Source organism: Pseudophryne corroboree, chromosome 6 (assembly GCF_028390025.1).
Source record: "Pseudophryne corroboree isolate aPseCor3 chromosome 6, aPseCor3.hap2, whole genome shotgun sequence".
NCBI lineage: Eukaryota > Metazoa > Chordata > Amphibia > Anura > Myobatrachidae > Pseudophryne > Pseudophryne corroboree.
In genome coordinates this window covers 102,620,505-102,640,976 of record NC_086449.1, presented here as the reverse complement: position 1 = coordinate 102,640,976, position 20,472 = coordinate 102,620,505, and the positions used below count along the sequence as shown (strand labels likewise).

The 20,472-nt window shown below is 46.4% G+C and overlaps 1 protein-coding gene across 1 annotated transcript in view; it reads left to right on the top strand.

Moving 5' to 3' along the window:
• LOC134936494 (oocyte zinc finger protein XlCOF6-like) overlaps window positions 1–18,895 on the top strand; it is a 46,041-nt gene extending 27,146 nt beyond the window's left edge. The window contains exons 3-4 of the mRNA XM_063931553.1: window positions 5,789–5,876; window positions 16,256–18,895. Coding sequence (XP_063787623.1) covers window positions 5,789–5,876; window positions 16,256–17,874 — 1,707 coding nt within the window. The 3' untranslated portion in view covers window positions 17,875–18,895. The remainder of the gene's footprint in view (window positions 1–5,788; window positions 5,877–16,255) is intronic.
• Window positions 18,896–20,472: the final 1,577 nt, after the last annotated feature.

Below are 20,472 nucleotides of genomic sequence, written 5' to 3'. Positions count from 1 at the left end.
TGCATTTTCCAATATGCTGACTACGCTTGTAACACGACTTACGCCCCCTGTGGGACCTCCTGTGCCATTACTGCTACATATTGTCCCTGTGGTTAATCCACCATGGGCGGATACTCTGTCAACCCAGTTACAGCAATTAAATTAGTCCTTGGTTAAACAAAAACTTAACCCTCGCCCTACTGGGACCAAAGGGTCATCTAAGCGGGCCATTTCTTCCTCACAATCTACTAATATTTTGGATGATTCCGATTCGGATGGGCAATATACTGATCCATCAGACGCTGATACTGCTGCTTCTGATGATGATTCTACAACGCAGGTTGATGTCCCTGACCTAGTGGAGGCTATCAAGCTGATTCTTCAGATTGATGATGACATTGACCCTCCTGACACGTCTAAGAAACCTGATAAGTTCAAACGTCAGAAGGTTACTAAATCAGTTTTACCACATTCTGACCATTTTATTGACATACGTCAATAATCCTGGTCTTCTCCAAGAAATAAATTTTCCCTTTCTAAAAATATGTTAGCTTTTTATCCTATTTCTGCGGAGTTGAGTAACAAGTGGGAAACCCCGCCATCAGTGGACTCGCATGTAGCCCGTCTTGTGGTGTCACCTACTCTGCCTGTCATCACCATCACCTCGCTGAAGGAACCGACAGATAAGTGTGTGGATGGTTGCTTGAAGTCTATTTACACCCTTACAGGTGCTGTACATGGGCCCACTATGGCAGCCTCTTGGGCTGCAAAAGGCATTGAAGCATGGGTTCAAGCTATTGAGGTAGAGCTACCTCTTAATTTTTCTGACACTTCCAGACAATATCTGTCATATATTACCACAGCCTCCCATTATATTCAGGAGGCGGCCTCTGATGCAGACGTTATGGCGGCTAAGGCATCTACTACGTCTATCCTAGCTTGCCAAATGCTGTGGTTACGGTCCTGGTCGGTGGACCTGGACTCTAAGAAGACCTTGGAGGTGCTCCCTTTTAATGGTGACATCCTATTTGTGGAGGATCTGAACAAGATTGTGACCGACTTGGCGTCGGCCAAGATTGCGTTTCTCCCAAGTACTAATTCTTCGGCTTCGAAGACTAAGAGTACTACTTTTCGTTCCTTTCACCCTCCAGGTAAAGCAAAGGGTCAGGCGTACCCGAGACAGTCTCGCACTTCCAAATCCTCTAAGCCGAAACCTAAACGTTCTTAGGCTGTCCGTCAGCCTGCTTCCAAACCAGACAAGCCTGCTGCAAGACGGGGCGGGCCTCCCCCTGGGGGGACCCCAGGGTGGGAGGCCGACTTGTGCAGTTCGCCCAGGTATGGTTAAGGACCGCTTCAGATGCATGGGTGCAGGAAGTGGTCTCTCACGGGTACGCGATCTTCTTCAGGAGACGTCCCCCTCACCAGTTTTGCTCAACGGTTATCCCTTCGGATACGTTAAAAGCACAAACTCTACATTTGGTTGTGCAATCCCTACTGGATACTGGAGTGATTATGCCGGTGCCTCTGTCTCAGAGAGGCAGGGGATATTATTTGATGCTGTTTCTGGTTCTGAAGCCGAGTGGATCCTCCCGACCTATACTCAACCTCAAATCTTTGAACAAATTTGTCAGGGTATCCAAATTCCGTATGGAAACCCTGCGCTCTATTGTACTGGCTTTGGAACCCAAGGATTATATGGTATCCCTGGACATACAGGATGCTTACCTACACATACCTATTGCCATATCGCATCAGCAATATCTGCGGTTTGCTATTGGCAATCTACATTATCAATTCCAAGCCATACCTTTCGGACTGACCACGGCTTCTCGGATCTTCACCAAGGTCATGACGGCCCTTCGTCGTCGTTAAGGTATCAGGATCCTGCTATATCTGGACAACTTGTTGATCCTGGCGAACTCCCCAGAGGTTCTTCTCCGTCATCTGGAACTGACGGTCCAATTCCTACAAGCCCACGGGTGGCTCATCAACTGGAAGAAATCCTCGCTAGTCCCTGCTCAGAGCATGGTGCACCTGGGGGCGTTACTGGACACACACAACCAACGTTTATTCTGGTCACCAGCGAAGGTCCTGAAACTTCAGGTCAGAATCAGATGCTTCCTCTCTCGTCCAAGAGTGTCAATACACTCGGCAATGCAAGTACTAGGCCTCATGGTGTCGGCTTTCGACATGGTAGAGTACGCTCAATTTAATTCCCGCCCTCTACAGAGGTTAATCCTTTCCAAGTGGGACGGCCTGCCTCACCGGATCAGGTCTCAAATGATCTCCTTGACTCCGGAGGTCCGTCTGTCACTAAGCTGGTGGCTACAGGACCAACAATTGAGCAGGGGTCGTCACTTCTGGATCCCCAACTGGGTCCTCCTAAGGACGGATGCCAGTCTGCAAGGTTGGGGCGCGTTGTTGGAGCAACACTCTCTTCAAGGTCGGTGGACCAGGGAGAAATCTTTCCTCCCGATAAATATTCTGGAATTGCGGACAGTGTTCAATGCGCTGAATCTTGCCCTGCCTCTGGTACAGAACAGGCCTGTTCAAGTACAGTCAGACAACGCCACCACGGTGGCGTACATAAATCATCAAGGCAGCACTCGAAGCCGCATGGCAATGATGGAAGTGTCAAAAATCCTTCAGTGGGCGGAACTCCATCTGCCAGCCATATCTCAGTGTTCATTTCGGGAGTCCTCAACTGGGAAGCGGACTTCCTCAGTCGTCAGGACGTACACGCCGGGGAGTGGAGTCTTCATCCGGAAGTCTTTCAACTCCTAGTGGACAAGTGGGGCCTACCAGATGTAGACCTGATGGCGTCTCGACACAATCATAAGGTTCCGGTCTTCGGAGCAAGAACAAGGAATCCTCAAGCACTGGCAATTCCATGCAACTTTCGGCTGCCATACGTGTTCCCTCCGGTGTCTCTTCTGCCCAGGGTGATCCGGTAGTTTAAGCAAGAAGGAGGCATACTACTTGTAGTTGCTCCAGCGTGGCCCAGACGTCATTGGTTCTCAGACCTGCAGGTTCTCAAGATAGAGCGTTCTCTTCTACTTCCTCAACGTCCAGACCTCCTCGTTCAGGGCCCTTGTGTCTACCAGGACCTGTCACGACTGGCTTTGACGGCGTGGCTTTTGAAGCTTCCGTACTGAGGGCCAAAGGATTCTCTGAGGCAGTCATTCAAACTATGTTAAAAGCCTGTAAACCGGCTTCGGCTCGGATTTATTATAGGGTCTGGAATTCTTACTTCTCCTGGTGTGCTACTAAGAATTATGCTGCATACAAGTTCAGCACTGCCAGACTTTGGGCTTTTCTTCAACAAGGCCTGGACTTAGGCTTTCGTTTGGCCTCCCTCAAGGGTCATATATCTGCCTTGTCGGTGTGGTTTCAGAGAAAATTGCGTCTCTTCCTGACGTTCATACTTTCACTCAGGGTGTTTTACGGATTCCGCCTCCCTATGTCCCTCCTGTGGCTCCATGGGATCTGTCTGTTGTTCTTAATGCCCTGCAAGAATCTCCATTTGAACCTCTTGACGCTGTGGACCTTAAATGCCTTACGCTTAAGGTCGTTTTTCTGCTGGCTATTGCCTCTGCTGGGAGGGTGTCAGACTTAGGCGCTTTGTCCTGTCGTCCACCCTTTCTGATTTTTTACCGTGACGGTGCAGTTCTTAGAACTCGCCCTGGTTATCTACCCAAGGTAATGTCATCTTTCCACCTTATTTAAGAGTTTGTGGTTCCGGCCTTTATCTCTCCTGGTTTGTCTTCCAAAGAGCGGTCTTTGGATGTGGTACGGGCTCTCCGTATATATGTGGAGAGGACTGCCTCGAACAGGAGGTCAGATTCTCTTTTTATCCTTTTTGGTTTTCACAAACGTGGCTGTCCTGCGAATAAACAAACTTTGGCCAGATGGATTAAAATGGTGATTGCACAAGCCTATGCGCAGGTTCCCAGCTTCTGCTGCTATTAATGCTCATTCTACTCGGTCTGTTGGACATTCTTGGGCGGCCCGCCGTGGCACGTCCCCAGAACAATTGTGCAAGGTGGCTACGTGGTCCTCAGTGAATACGTTCATCAGGTTCTATGCCTTTGATACTTCCACCTCCCAGGATGCTTCCTTTGGATGCCGGGTTCTTGTACCCGCTACTGTGCGTCCCCTCCCATGAGGAACTGCTTTAGGACATCCCCGATGTTATTCCCTGTGGAATACCAGTGTACCCTGCTGCAGAAAAGGAGATTTATGGTAGACTTACCATAGTTAAATCTCTTTCTGCGAGGTACACTGGATTCCACAGGGCGCCCACCCTGACACACTTAGCTTCTTTGGGTTTGTATGGCATTAGCCGCTGGTACCTTCTCCTGTCGTGAGAATGTGGTTCTATGTGGCTAACATCTGCCGTCTCTATTTTACCTGCTACTGCATTGGACTGGTTAACGAAACTGAGCTCCAGTGCCTGGTGGCGGGGCTATAGAGGAGGTGGTGCAGTGCATCCTGGGAACAGTCAAAGCTTTAGCCTGTTGGTGCCTCGGATCAAGATCTAATTCTACACCCCGATGTTATTCCGGGATGTGGTCAAGATCCCGCCGGACAGGATCCCTGTGGTCGGAATACCGACACCAGGATCCCGACCGGCACAATCCCGACATATTCTCCCTCTGTGGATGTCCACGACACCCATAGAGGGAGAATAAATTAGTGTGCCCGCAGCGTGGAGAGCGCAGTGAGTCCGCAAGGGGCTGCGTTGCGCTCGCCCCCCTTTCAAGATTGTGCCAGTCGGGATCCCTGTGTCTGTATTCCGGCGGGATCTCGTACTGATTCTGTTATTCCCCACTAGACTAAATAAAATAAATCCTGAGATCTCCACTCAGTGCTGGTGTTGTGAGATGGATATGGGAACAGTTTTTTACGTATCTGGTGGAGCGGTCAATAAACGGATTCCCTTATGGAAAGAGGTTGTGTTTTTTGACTCTGTTGGTAGTGTGGCTACATTTGTTCTCTTGCACTTTTAATACATTGGGCAGACTAGCCAAGGACTCATTGATACCTACAGCTAACCAGGCTGTTACAATTAACCCATAGTTTGCAAAAGAATATAAACAGAAAAGACTGGTGAACATAAGAGAGGTGTGAGACACAGCAGTAGTCTAGATAGAATGCATGTAAAACACTTTGTCATTCATTAAGTTGTTGGAAATAGAGGCATTGGAGTAAAAGGTTTGGCATAAGAACTCCACAGCTCTGCTCTCTTTGACAAACTGGTCACTTTAGTTCTTGGCTTCTTTCAGTTGGAAAGGAACTGTCTCAGACCCCTAATGGGCATCGTGGGAATTGCACTTCTGGGATTTCATCCAGTTGCTACAGTTTTCAAAATACCTCACATCTAAAGGTGGGTACATACTAGGCGATGTGCTCTATGAGCGACGTCTCCTAGTGTGTTCCCTTCCCTGCCAGGGCGGTCGGCGGCAGTGCATACACACTAAGCAATATGACGACCATATCGCTCAGTGACGTTACGCAACGGCCGTGCCATGCATGCAACTTCTATACGGCAGTCCAAATTGAGCTGCATGCATGGCCAACAGCGAGGGTCGTTAACGACCCACGGGGCCACGCTACGCTCGCCGTCGGCAGCATACACACTTGCCGAGAAATTAAATGATGTCGCTCCAAAAGGGAGAAAATGAGCAACGTTGTTTCTTTCTCGGCAAGTGTGTATGCACCTTTATTGTTTAGAACATTAAATGGGTAAAGATATGTCACATGTCACTGTAGGTGTTTCATTTCTTTTAACAGCCTCTAATTTCTGTAGATTCCTGTGACTTATTATGAAGAAAGACATTCCCCAGAATCTGCAAACAAAAAAAATACTGCAGGATTTGATGATGATTCCAATAAAGGTAATTCTTGTTTTAGATTTTGCACTTAAAAATCAACAATAATTTGTTGTTGTTTAGGGAGGTTATTCCAAAGCCAGTACACATGTGGGTTCCGACTCTGACATTTACCAACTGGTCAAAAGTTCCCCAGTGACACTATCAAGGTTGACTCTGGCTTGATGTAGCACATATGCTGGTTTATGTGATTAACCATCCCCTGTATACTGTAATATGGACAATCATTTCACATTCAAACAGGTATATGCTTTTCTCATAAAGATATTTTAGTTGGAAAAAAATTTAAATACCACCAAAGATGCTGTATCACATTCTAAGAAGAGTAACATAAAATAACCTTACTGTGCACAAGGATAATGTTTTTAGGGTTTACACCTAAAGCTATGAACAAAGGTAGTAACTCTTGTCTAGTGTGTATGGACCATAAGACGACGTTGCTCTGCGAGCGTCGTCGTCTAGTGTTTCCCATCCTGGCCGGGCAGTCGGCGGCCGCCCGTACACACTGAACGATATGACCGCTCAAATTGCTCAGTGACGTCACGCAGCCGCCGGCTGTGCATGCAGCTCCTGGACGACAGTCCAGGATGAGCTGCATGCACTGCCGACAGCGATGATCGTTGCCGACCCGTGGGGACGCGCAGCGATCGTCGCTGGCGCCATACACACTGGCCAAGAAAATGAGCGAAGTCGGTCATTTTCTTGGCCAGTGTGAATGGCACCAGCGACGTTTGATGCGTGTCCACGCGGGTCGTCAATGATCGTCGCTGTCGACAGTGCATGGTGTGTATGGACTTTTACTGTAGGTTTGACAGATTTTCAGTTCGGACATCATCCTGCTTTTAGCATGTGCCAAAAATCAGAAAGCTGTCACTCGGAGTGCAAGTTGCTATTCCTTACTGATCACGTTGGTGCCAGCCTAGTGGGAATTGTAATCTGCAGCCAGTATTGTCTTGAATACACCTTGTTTCTCCTTCCACTAATCCCGGTTTCAGTTCTTATACCTCCCACAGCTTCCAAGCTGGTACCTTCTCTCTGGGTAATGGTGGGACAGAAGGTCATAGGTCCTGTTATCTGGAGGGACCAGTACAGGGAGGAAATTCTGCCTTTTGCCCTTATTGCCCCAAGTCCCACTAGTGATTCCAACGCTTTTTAAGATATTGATTCGAGGATCCAGTATCACTAAATACGATACTATATCAAAGCACTGTTTGACATGGATAGGGCCACTTTTTTAGCTCTTTTGGAGTTCAACGGACAGAGATAGCTCAGGTTACAGGATGGCTCTTGTAGGTTCTGGGAGAACATGGTTGGATCACAAACGAAAAGAAAAGCTATCCATGTGTAAGTCAAAGCTACATTTATATATTTGTACACCATTCAGAGGAAAGTGTTTCAGTCGCACTGCTGGCCGAAGAGTGATTGACATGAAGTGGGCGTTTCTGGGTGGCAACTGACCGTTTTCAGGGAAGGTTCGAAAAAATGCAGGCGTGCCAGGAAAAATGCAGGCGAGGCTGGCAGGGCGTGTTTGTGACGTCAAAACAGGAACTGAACAGTCTGAAGTGATCGCAAGCTAGGAGTAGGTTTGGAGCTACTCAAAAAATGCACAAAATAAATTTGTAGCTGCTCTGCGAATCTTTCGTTCGCGCATTTGCTAAGCTAACATACACTCCAGAGCGATGCGGTACTGGTATACAGAAAATTTGGTAACCCATATGGACTGGCCAGCTCACAGATCTTAACCCCATTGCAAACCTCTGGAATGAATTGGAGGAACAAGTGCATTCTAGACTGACTGGACCTTCTTCAGTGTCGCAGTTGATCACTGTTCTTAAGGCAAAAAATACCGCCTGCTGTTGTCCAGAAACCTGTAAACAGTTTGCCAAGAAGGGTGTCTGGAGTAATCACTGCACGTGGTGGACATATAAAGTACTGATGTCTATAAAATCTCACTGATCTAGTTGCTTGTCAAATCACTTTTGACTACACAGTGTAATATTAAGAGTAAAGCCAGGCCTGTTTTGCACTTAATATTAGTGTTGCTTTAAATTGTAAAGTCAAACCCACCTAGAAGTTTTGGTTTGCCAAATCCACTGCATTGTACAGTATATATACACCTAAGTAGCAGTGATGTAGACCTTACCCTGTTAGCCACACAAAGCATGATTCTCTCAGACGTTAAACCCCTTGCAGTGGAAAAGTCAGGGTTGCTTCCGCCACAAAGTAGTAATTCTACAAAGTAGAATTCATTATGGGTCATTTATCAAACTGACCAAATGTTAGGACTTGGCAAGGACTAGATGATTGCTTATTAGGACAGTGATTTTCAACAATTTTCAACTCGCGGCACACCAAACCGGATTTTTAAAATGCCAAGGCACACCATCAGTTCCCCACAACCACCAAGGGGGGGTGGGGGCGGGTTTGGGGAAATACACATTGGCCTCCAGAGAAACAAAACACATATTGGCCCCCTCAGCAATTTAAACACATTGGCCCCCACAGTATTTGCAGCACCCACTGGCCCCCACAGTATTTGCAGCACCCACTGGCCCTCAAAGTGATTGCAGCAAATATTGGCCCCCATGGTAATTGCAGCACATTGGCCCCCTTGGTAATTGTAGCATACATTGACCTCCACGGTAATTGCAGCATACATTGATCCCCATGATAATTGCAGCACAAATTGGCCCCCACGGTAAATGCAGAACACACTGGCCCCACGGTAATTGCAGCACATATTGGCCCCCACACTAGTTACAACACACATTGGCCACCACAGTAACAATAAATACAAATTTACAGGAACCTACTGTGCTTGAGTAGGTTAGTTGATCTGTAGCTGTGGAGGAGGCAGGAGTTGTGTACGGTCTCCCTCCTTCAGCGGTGCAGCCAGCGGTGAGGAGCTAGGACACAGGAGCAGCACTGGGCGGGCAGGTGACACTGAGGAGTACTGGGCGGGCAGTCGACGTAGCGTGCTTGTGTAACCCATGAGTCACGCTGCTGCTCCATACAGGTCACGGGCCAGGCTGCATCTGGGCTACCCGGAAGAGCCTAGTGCCGCCCGAGCCCGACATTCTGGATTAAAGTGAGGCAGCGGCAGGGTTATGCAGCGGGCATCTCTGGCGGCACACCTCAGAACCGCTTGCGGCACACCAGTTGAAAAACGCTGTATTAGGAGAACCACTAGATTTGCAACCTCTATCCTTTCATATTTATTTAAATATCACTGGAAAGCACAATATCGCATATTTTTTTGTGTGGGTGCAATTCATTATAAATAAGGAACAATTCAATACTGGATATTCACAAAATATGTTCCTAGTCTCTAAATTTGAATATAACCTTTGTTCTTTATTACCATTTATTTTCTGTTTATAACAGGCATCTACAGTGTCTAAAGTGGAGTTAGTATATAGAGAAAATTTCCCTCTGGTCTGATAATCTCATGAAACCTTTACATGTTTATTTTTGGATGTTATTAGTCAGTGTTTACGTTTAGTGCATTCTAAGTAAGGTTCTTTGGACTGATCATATGAGTATTTGTCGTACTACTAGTTACCAGCCCTGTCAAAATGACGGAGCTGCTGCGGGAGCCAGGCACAACACTGGAATTGCCGGCCAGCGCACCATATAGATGTGGAGCAGCGTTAGCCGTTTATTATATAGGATATGTGTGTTTCTGTATATCAAATTCCTATTTCTCTAACGTCCTAGTGGATGCTGGGGACTCCGTCAGGACCATGGGGAATAGCGGGCTCCGCAGGAGACAGGGCACATCTAAAAAGCTCTTTTGGTCACATGGTGTGTACTGGCTCCTCCCCCTATGACCCTCCTCCAGGCTTCAGTTAGGTTTCTGTGCCCGGCCGAGTAGGGTGCAACCTGGATGGCTCTCTTATAGAGCTGTTTAGAAAAGTCTTTTTTAGGTTTAAACTAATCAGTGATTCCTGCTGGCGACAGGATCACTGCAACGTGGGACTTAGGGGAGAGACTTGCAACTCACCTGCGTGCAGGAGGATTGAAGTCTTAGGCTACTGGACACTGAGCTCCAGAGGGAGTCGGAACACAGGTCAGCCTGGGGTTCGTCCCGGAGCCGCGCCGCCGATCCCCCTTACAGACGCTGAAGACGGCGGAGACGGAGGTCCGGTGACAGGCGGCAGAAGGCTTCTCAGTCTTCATAGAGGTAGCGCACAGCACTGCAGCTGTGCGCCATTGCTGTCACACAGATCACTGACCTAGTCACGGAGGGTGCAGGGCGCTGCTGGGGGCGCCCTGGGCAGCAATATAAATACCTAATTTGGCAAAAGAAATACACCACATATAGCCATTAAGGCTATATGTATGTATTTTAACCCAGGCCAGTATTAAAAAACCGGGAGGAAAAGCCCGCCGAGAAAGGGGCGGAGCTTATTCTCCTCAGCACACAGCGCCATTTTCCCTCACAGAAAGGCTGAGGGGAAGGCTCCCATGCTCTCCCCTGCACTGCACTACAGAAACAGGGTTAAAACAGAGAGGGGGGGCAATGATTTGGCGATATAAATATATATTAAATGCTATAAGGGAGGAACACTTATATAAAGGTTGTCCCTGTATAATTATAGCATTTTGGTGTGTGCTGGCAAACTCTCCCTCTGTCTCCCCAAAGGGCTAGTGGGTCCTGTCCTCTATCAGAGCATTCCCTGTGTGTGTGCTGTAGGTCGGTACGTGTGTGTCGACATGTATGAGGAAAATGTTGGTGAGGAGACGGAGCAAATTGCCTGTAATAGTGATGTCACTCTCTAGGGAGTCGACACCGGAATGGATGGCTTACTTATGGAATTACGTGATAATGTCAACACGCTGCAAGCCGGTTGACGACATGAGACAGCCGGCGGACAAATTAGTATTGGTCCAGGCGTCTCAGACACCGTCAGGGGCTTGTAAAAACGCCCATTTACCTCAGTCGGTCGACAGACACTGACACGGACACTGACCCCAGTGTCGACGGTGAAGAAATAAACGTATTTTTCCTTTAGGGCCACAAGTTACATGTTAAGGGCAATGAAGGAGGTGTTACATATTTCTGATACCACAAGTACCACAAATAAGGGTATTTTGTAGGGTGGGAATAAACTACTTGTAGTTTTGCCTGAATCAGATAAATTAAATGAAGTGTGTGATGATACGTGGGGTTCCTCCGATAGAAAGTTATGGGCGGTATACCCTTTCCCGCCAGAAGTAAGGGCGAGTTGGAAAACACACCTTAGGGTGGATAAGGCGCTCACACGCTTGTAAAAAATGGCGTTACCGTCTCCAGATACGGCCGCCTCAAGGAGCCAGCTGATAGGATGCTGGAAAATATCATAACAGTATATACACACATACTGGTGTTATACTACGACCAGCAATCGCCTCAGCATGGATGTGCAGCGCTGAGGGGGCTTGGTCGGATTTCCTGACTGAAAAATTTGGATACCCTTGACAGGGACAAGTTTTTATTTACTATAGAGCATTTTAAGGATGCATTTCTATATATGCGTGATGCGCAGAGGCATATATTGTATTCTGGCATCAAGAGTAAATGTGAAGTACATATCTGCCAGACGAAGACACGACAGTGGTCAGGTGAGGCAGATTACAGACGGCATATGGAAGTATTGCCGTATAAAGGGGCGGTCCATTGGACCTGGTGGCCATGGCAACAGCTGAAAGATCCACCTTTTGTTACCCCGAATCACATATCGGCAAGAAAGGACACAGTCTTTTCAGTCTCAGTCCTTTCGTCCCCATACGGGCAGGCGGGCAAAGGCCAGTCATATCTGCCCAGGGGTAGAGGAAAGGGAAGAAGACTGCAGCAAGCAGCCCATTCCCAGGAACAGAAGCCCCTCACAGCTTCTGCCAAGTCCGCAGCATAACGCTGGGGCCGTACAAGCGGACTCAGGTGCGGTAGGGGGTCATCTCAAGAGTTTCAGCACGCAGTGGGCTCACTCGCAAGGGAACTCCGGGATCCTACATGTGGTATCCCAGGTGTACATTAGAAATTCGAGACGTCTCCCCCTCACACATTTCACAGGCTGTATTCCCAGCAGGTGATAATCAAAGTACCCCTTTTACAGAAGGGGGTAGTATTCCACACTATATTGTGGTACTGAAGCCAACCGGCTCGGTGAGATCTGAAATATTTGAACACTTACATACAAGCGTTCAAATCAAGATGGAGTCACTCGGAGCAGTGATAGCGAACCAGGAAGAAGGGGACGATATGGTGTCACTGGATATCAGGGACGCTTACCTACAGGTCCAAATTTGCCCTTCTCACCAAGGGTACTTCAGGTTCCTGGTACAGAACTGTCACTATCAGTTCAGACGCTGCCGTTTGGATTGTCCACGGCGCCCCGGGTCTTTACCAAGGTAATGGCCGGAATGAGGAATTTTCTTAAAAGAAACATGGACGCTTTCCTGATAAGGGCAAGGTCCAGAGAACAGTTGGAGGTCGGAGTAGCACTATCTTAAGTAGTGCTACTACAGCACGAGTGGATTCTAAATATTCCAAAATCGCAGCTTTTTCCGACGACACGTCTACTGTTCCTAGGGATGATTCTGGACACAGTCCAGAAAAACGTGTTTCTCCCAGTGGAGAAAGCCAGGGAGTTATCCGAGATAATCGGGATCCTCCTAAAACCAGGAAAAGTGTCAGTGCATCATTGCACAAGAGTCCTGGTAAAAATGGTGGCTTATTACGAAGCAATTCCATTCGGCAGATTTCCCGCAAGAACTCTTCAATGGGATCTGCTGGACAAATGGTCCGGATCGCATCCTCAGATGCATCAGCGGATAACCCTATATCCAAGGACAAGGGTGTCTCTCCTGTGGTGATTACAGAGTGCGCATCTTCTAGAGGGCCGCAGATTCGGCATTCAGGATTGGATGCCGGTGACCACGGAGGCCAGCCTGAGAGGCTGGGGAACAGTCACACAGGGAAAAAATTTCCAGGGAAGTGTGATTAAGTCTGGAGAATTCTCTCCGCATAAATAAGCTTAGAGCAAATATATAATGCTCCAAACTTAGCAAGACCTCTGCTTCAAGGTCAGCCGGTATTGATCCAGTGGGATAACATCACGGCAGTCGCCCACGTAAACAGAAAGGGCGGCACAAGAAGCAGGAGGGCAGTGTCAAAACTGCAAGGATTTTTCGCTAGGCGGAAAATCATGTGATAGCACTGTCAGCAGTGTTCTTTCCGGGAGTGGACGACTGGGAAGCAGACTTCCTCAGCAGGCATGACCTCCACCCGGGAGAGTGGAAACTTCATAGGGAAGTTTTTCAGCATGATTGTGGACCGTTGGCAAAGACCAAAGGTGGACATGATGGCGTCCCGCCCGAACAAAAAACGGGACAGGTATTCCGCCAGGTCTTGACACCTTCAGGCGATAGCTGTGGATGTTCTGGTAACACCGTGGGTGTACCAGTCAGTGTATGTGTTCCCTCCTCTGTTTCTCATAACCAAGGTATTGAGAATTATAAGACATAGAGGAGTATGAACTATACTAGTGGCTCCGGATTGGCCAAGAGGGACTTGGTACCCGGAACTTCAAGAGATGCTCACAGAGGACTAAGGGCCTGGGGAGCTAAGAAGGGACTTGCTTCAGCAAGTACCATGTATATTCCAAGACTTACCGCGGCTGCGTGTGACGGCATGGCGGTTGAATGCCGGATCCTGAAGGGAAAAGGCATTCCATAAGAGGTCATACCTACCTTGGTCAAAGCCAGGAAGGAGGTGACCGCACAACGTCATCACCACATGTGGTGAAAATATGTTGCGTGGGTAAGGCCAGGAAGGCTCCACGAAGGAAATTTCAACTAGGTCGATTTCTGCACTTCCTGAAAACAGGAGTGTTTTGAGCCTCAAATTGGGGTTCATTAAGATTTAAATTTCGGCCCTGTAGATTTTCTTCCAGAAAAAATTGACTTCAGTTCCTGAAGTCCAGATTGTAAAGGGTGTATTGCATATACAGTTTTTTTTTGTGCCTCTAGGGGCACCGTGAGATCTCAACATAGTGTTGGGATTCCTTAAAATCATATTGGTTTGAACCGCTCAAATCTGTGGATTTGAAATATCTCACATGGAAAGTGACCATGCTGTTGACCAATATCTCACATGGAAAGTGACCATGTTGTTAGCCCTGGCCTCGGCCAGGCGATTGTCAGAATGGGCGGTTTTGTCTTACAAAAGCCCATATTGAAATTTTCCATTTGAACAGGGCAGAACTCGGACTCGTCTCCAGTTTCTTCCTAAAGGGGTGTCAGCGTTTTCACCTGAAACAACCCATTGTGGTGCCTGCGGCTACTGGGGACTTGGAGGACTCCAAGTTACTAGACGTTGTCAGGGCCCTAAAGATAAATATATATATATATATATATATATATATATATATAGTTAGGACGGCTGGAGTCAGAAAGTCTGACTTGCTGTTTATATTGTATGCACCCAACAAGTTGGGTGTTTCTGCTTCTAAGCAGTCTATTGCACGCTGGATTTGTAGTACAATTCAGTTTGCACATTCTGTGGCAGGCCTGTCACAGTCGAAATATGTAGATGCCCATTCCACAAGGAAGGTGGCATCATCCTGGGCGGCTGCCCGAGGAGTCTCGGCATTATAACTTTGCCGAGCAGCTACGTGGTCAGGGGAGAACACGTTTGTAAAATTTTACAAATTTGATACTCTGGCTAAAGAGGACCTGGAGTTCTCTCATTCGGTGCTGCAGAGTCATCCGCACTCTCCCGCCCGTTTGGGAGCTTTGGTATAATCCCCATGGTCCTGACGGAGTCCCCAGCATCCACTAGGACGTTAGAGAAAATAAGATTTTACTTACCGATAAATCTATTTCTCGTAGTCCGTAGTGGATGCTGGGCGCCCATCCCAAGTGCGGATTGTCTGCAATGTTTGTACATAGTTATTGTTACAAAAAATCGGGTTATTACTATTGTTGTGAGCCATCTTCTTAGAGGCTACTTCGTTTTGTTATCATACTGTTAACTGGGTTCAGATCACAAGTTGTACGGTGTGATTGGTGTGGCTGGTATGAGTCTTACCCGGGATTCAAGATCCTTCCTTATTGTGTACGCTCGTCCGGGCACAGTACCTAACTGAAGCCTGGAGGAGGGTCATAGGGGGAGGAGCCAGTACACACCATGTGACCAAAAGAGCTTTTTAGATGTGCCCTGTCTCCTGCGGAGCCCGCTATTCCCCATGGTCCTGACGGAGTCCCCAGCATCCACTACGGACTACGAGAAATAGATTTATCGGTAAGTAAAATCTTATTTTCTCTCACTAGCCATAATATTAGTATAACTTCATTTATTTATATTGTGTTATTTATTTATTGTCATTTAGAGAGTGCACACATATTCTGCAGTTCTTTACAGACAATATTTCAGTTATTCCCACCAGTCCCTGACCTAGCGGAGCTTACAATTTATATTTCCTATACATATATATCCAATGTCTTTGGCCTAGGCTAAAACACAACGGGGGAAAGAAATTTCCTTTGTTTGGAGCACTCTTTTCTAGTTATTGACGTGATGAGTTAATATTAAAATTTTACATTTAATCTTATTAGATTTTTTATATATTTCCTGCAACATGCAAAAACACACACCTATACATACACACACACACACACACACACACACACACACACACACACACACACACACACACACACAGTTTCATACCTACCTGCATGTTTTTGGATTGTGAGAGGAAATCAGAGTACCCAGAGATAACTCATGCAAACACATGGTGAACATACAACCTCCACAAAGAAGGGGCTATGGTGGGAATCAAACACAAGACTTCGGTGCTGTGAGGCAGCAAACTAATTATTGTGCCACTATGATGCCTGTATACATAGCTACAGCATGCTCTTATGCCAGTGGTTCTCAAACTGTATGTCATGGCACCCCGGGGGCGCCTCAAGACACTTGCAGGGGTGCCCTGGGTTGGTAGTTCGGGACCAGTTAAAATGATTTATAGTCAATGTATATAGCCAAAACCAGCACTGGTGGCTGCCAATCATAAAATACAGTATGTGGAGAAACAGTAGCAAATATTGTCCCTCACCACACAATTAAACCAAAGGATGACAAATACTGTAAACACAATTTACTTAATTTAATATTTCTTTCTAAATTTCTCAATAAAAAACTTTGGCCTAGGGGTGCCGTGAAAAAAATTCTGATACTCTAGGTCGCCGTGATACATAAAAGTTTGAGAACCACTGCCTTATGCGCTTTACAATTGGATGGTCTCCTTTTTTCCATTTTAAGCCACTTTTACAATTGTCTTTTTAATTGGGGATTACTTTTATTTTAACATTATTGTGTTTTTGTGGGTTTTTCCCCACAGATTGTGTCATGATAAATGAATTAGGAGAGCCGTGTACAACATCCAGCCTGTTTCCAGAGATGGACAAGCCACCAGGAGAAAAATATGTCTACAACATACAAGACCACCCTGAGATGCCTTACACCAGAATGGCCGACAACTGCTACAGCATCTTCAATGCCATAGATCCCAAAACTGGAAGAGTAATGGAAATGACAACATATCTATGCATTGATTGTGGGAAAAGCTTTACGGACAGCGCCCTTTTTCAGAAGCACCAAAAGTCCCACATGGGGGAGAAACCCCATGCTTGTAATGTGTGTGGAAAATCTTTCTCCTATAACTCACACCTTGTCATCCATCAGCGAATTCATGCTGGGGAAAGACCTTTCTCATGCTCTTACTGTGCAAAGAGTTTTACCGATCGCCCGTCTCTGGTGAAACACGAGCGGATACACACAGGAGAGAAGCCCTTCAGTTGTACAGTTTGTGGGAAAAGCTTTACAGACCGGTCAAACCTAGTAAAGCATCACCGGATTCACACTCGTGAAAAATCTTTCACGTGCAGTGAGTGTGGGAAGAGTTTCACAGACCGGTCAAATCTTGTTAAGCATCAGAGGATCCACACAGGAGAAAAGTCTTTTGAATGCACAGAATGTGGAAAGAGGTTCACGGAAAACTCAACCTTGGTTGTCCATCGGAGAAGTCACACAGGGGAGAAGCCTTATGCCTGCAAAGAATGCGGTAAGACGTATTCCTGCAACTCGCACCTTATCGTGCACCAGAGAACTCACACCGGAGAGCGCCCATTCGTTTGCCGGGAATGTGGAAAGAGTTTCACCGACAGCTCAACTCTTGTGATACACCAACGAGTACACACTGGGGAGAAACCGTTTGTGTGTATGACGTGTGGAAACAGGTATACAAAGAAGTCAGCTATGGTGAAACATCAGAGGACTCACACTGGGGAAAAGCCATTCGGTTGCTCTCAGTGTGGAAAAAGTTTCATTGACAGCTCATCTCTGGTCAAACACCAGAGGACTCATACCGGTGAAAAACCTTTTGCTTGCATTCTGTGCGGGAGAAACTTTGCTGCCCGTTCCACTCTGGTGAAACATCAGAGGACTCACACTGGGGAAAAACCATACATGTGCACCGTATGTGGGAAATGCTTTTCTTGTAACTCGCACCTCATTGTACACCAACGTTTCCATACTGGCGAGAAACCATTTCCATGCACTGAATGTGGGAAAAGCTTTACAGATAGCTCAACTCTGGTCAAGCACCAGAGAATACACACAGGAGAAAGACCCTATGTGTGTAATTACTGTGGCAAAAGCTTTATAGACAACTCAACCTTGATTAAACACCAAAGAATACATACAGGCGAGAGGCCCTATTCTTGCAAGGTCTGTGCAAAGCGTTTTACAGATAGTTCAACACTGGTTAAACACCAAAGAATCCATACCGGGGAAAAGCCCTATACATGTAATGATTGTGGAAGAAGCTTTACTGATTGTTCCACCCTTATTAAACATCAACGAATTCACAGGAGAGGGGAACACCTAGCTAGCACCATAGCAGGGAACCCTGTCTCTAAACAGCCAGAGTCTGCCATGGACAAAAAAGTAAAGGTATAAAGGCGATGAGAAATTAATAGGAAACACACTTTTGTTGAACAGAAAATGGAAAGGACACCAGAAAAAAGTCCGTGTCTCATGCCTGAAACAAACAGATTTTGAGAACATGTGAATCTAGATCTCCTGACTTATCGCCCCATACATTCTTCACTGGGTAGATATCAGACTTACACATCTCTATGGTAATCTGCATGCCGGAAACTGATACTTGATACAATGAATCAAGCCAATATGAAAACCATATATACTTGTATGTATTAGGAGTATCCTTGACTCCCCTTTGTATTGTTGAAAATAATCCTGTGTCAAACACAAGGCTTGGAAGTGGCTGAGCCTTGTAACCCTGTAAGGAACATTTTGATGTCCCTGTTCTTGATCTCACATTTGCAATGAATGAATGTACTTTTCTGTGGGTTTTTTATTTCCTCTGTGAATTTGGTGATTGCCAGTATGTCAGAAATCAGTGTAACATTTCTGGATCATTTTCCTGGTGGTTTTAAGCATAAACTGGACAATAAATTATACCATGCGTTATTGACACTTAGGAGATGTTACCCGTAGCAACCAAACAGTATATAGCTATCATATATCTAGTGCAGTCTATGAAATGACAGCTGATTGGTGGCTTTGGACAACTTCTGCACTTTATCTCTCCTGAAGGTTTGATGCAGCCTTAAATGACATTATAAACTAGTCTACAGACATTGCCACCAGGAGTCAAGCAGTTCACTCATAGCGAAGGAGGAGGAGGCATTTGCGGCCACGTAAAGTAAAGTTAAACACATGTATTTGGTGCAAATAGTTAGAGCCTTAATATAAAGCTACAATACAGTGAAAAGCTGCTAAACCTGAAATCCAAGTTAAGTCAATGTGAAAACTCATCTTGTACTGTCCACAAATATATGCAATCTTCAAAAGGCTTAGACATATGTACAGTTTATATGTATATCAGTGCTAGTCGGTGTGCTCCTTTAATTTATTGAAATATGTATACAAGTAAATAAATCATTTAACAAATGTACTAAGATTATTATGTATGTGAAAATAAAAGCAAGCAAAGTGTGGCACTCTAAAATAAACAAATATAAGTAGGAGATTTTGGGCGGAATTCAATTGTTCCACCCACTCCTGGCCCCAATCGTGCCTGCCGGCAGCTATTCAAATGTTACTGCCGACGGGTGCAACATAAGCATTTCAGCTCGCTACCCCTGGGGGAGGCGAGCTGAAATGCATAAGAAGTGACCCGTTTGGGCATTACGCGGCTAAACCCGACTGCTATGATCGGGATAGGGGCAATAATGGGGTCAATTGAATATTGCCCTGCGATCTTCCGTCACTTAAGACGGGAGATTGGGCACGATATATCAATTGAATATCGCCCTTTGTGTACAGTGTTGCCATATGGGGATAAGATTGCCAAATTCAAGGCAGGTGGCGCCTTAATATTGGCAGTTGAGCTAACTGTTTCTTCTTGAATTCCCCCTTTTTTTTTTTTTTATCAATCTAACGATGTTACCTGCCTGGAATTCCCTCCGTTTCCAAATAGAGACATTGGACTGGTCCTGGTATGTACAAGTGATACTGGTCCAAGGAGTCAAAAGCTTTTTCAAAACCTTGTACAAAAAATAGATATGATATCATTAAAATTATTCTTTTGTCAAACTCACAGACTGGACATGGTCACACATTCAGCACTATCTGTTTAGGTGAATGTTTCTTGCATTATTTGCTACATACAGAAGAATGAACTAAAGAAGTGGGGGGTTGTCAGACCATTAATAGCCACTATTAATAGTTATAAGCTGTGAGCATCAAAATGACGACAGCATATCTGGTGGGATGTACACGTCCCACCTGCATATCTGGTGTTCTGAGAGGTAGAGGTCCCACCTGCATATCTGGTGTTCTGAGATGTAGAGGTCCCACCTGCATGTCTGGTGTGCTAAGAGGTAGAGGTCCCACCTGCATATCTGGTGTGCTGAGATGTACACGTCCCACCTGCATATCTGGTGTTCTGAGAGGTAGGGGTCCCACCTGCATATCTGGTGTTCTGAGAGGTAGAGGTCCCACCTGCATATCTGGTGTGCTAAGAGGTAGAGGTCCCACCTGCATATCTGGTGTGCTAAGAGGTAGAGGTCCCACCTGCATAACTAGTGACTGAGATGTACACATGCCAGCTACATATCTAGTGTGCTGAGAGGTAGAGGTTCCACCTGCATATCTGGTGTGCTAAGAGGTAGAGGTCCCACCTGCATATCTGGTGTGCTGAGATGTACACATCCTACCTGCATATCTGGTGTGCTGAGAGGTAGAGGTCCCACCTGCATATCTGGTGTGCTGAGAGGTAGAGGTCCCACCTGCATATCTGGTGTGCTGAGATGTACACATCCTACCTGCATATCTAGTGTGCTGAGAGGTAGAGGTCCCACCTGCATATCTGGTGTGCTGAGAGGTAGAGGTCCCACCTGCATATCCGGTGGGCTAAGATGTAGAGGTCCCACCTGCATATCCGGTGGGCTAAGATGTAGAGGTCCCACCTGCATATCCGGTGGGCTGAGATGTAGAGGTCCCACCTGCATATCCGGTGGGCTGAGATGT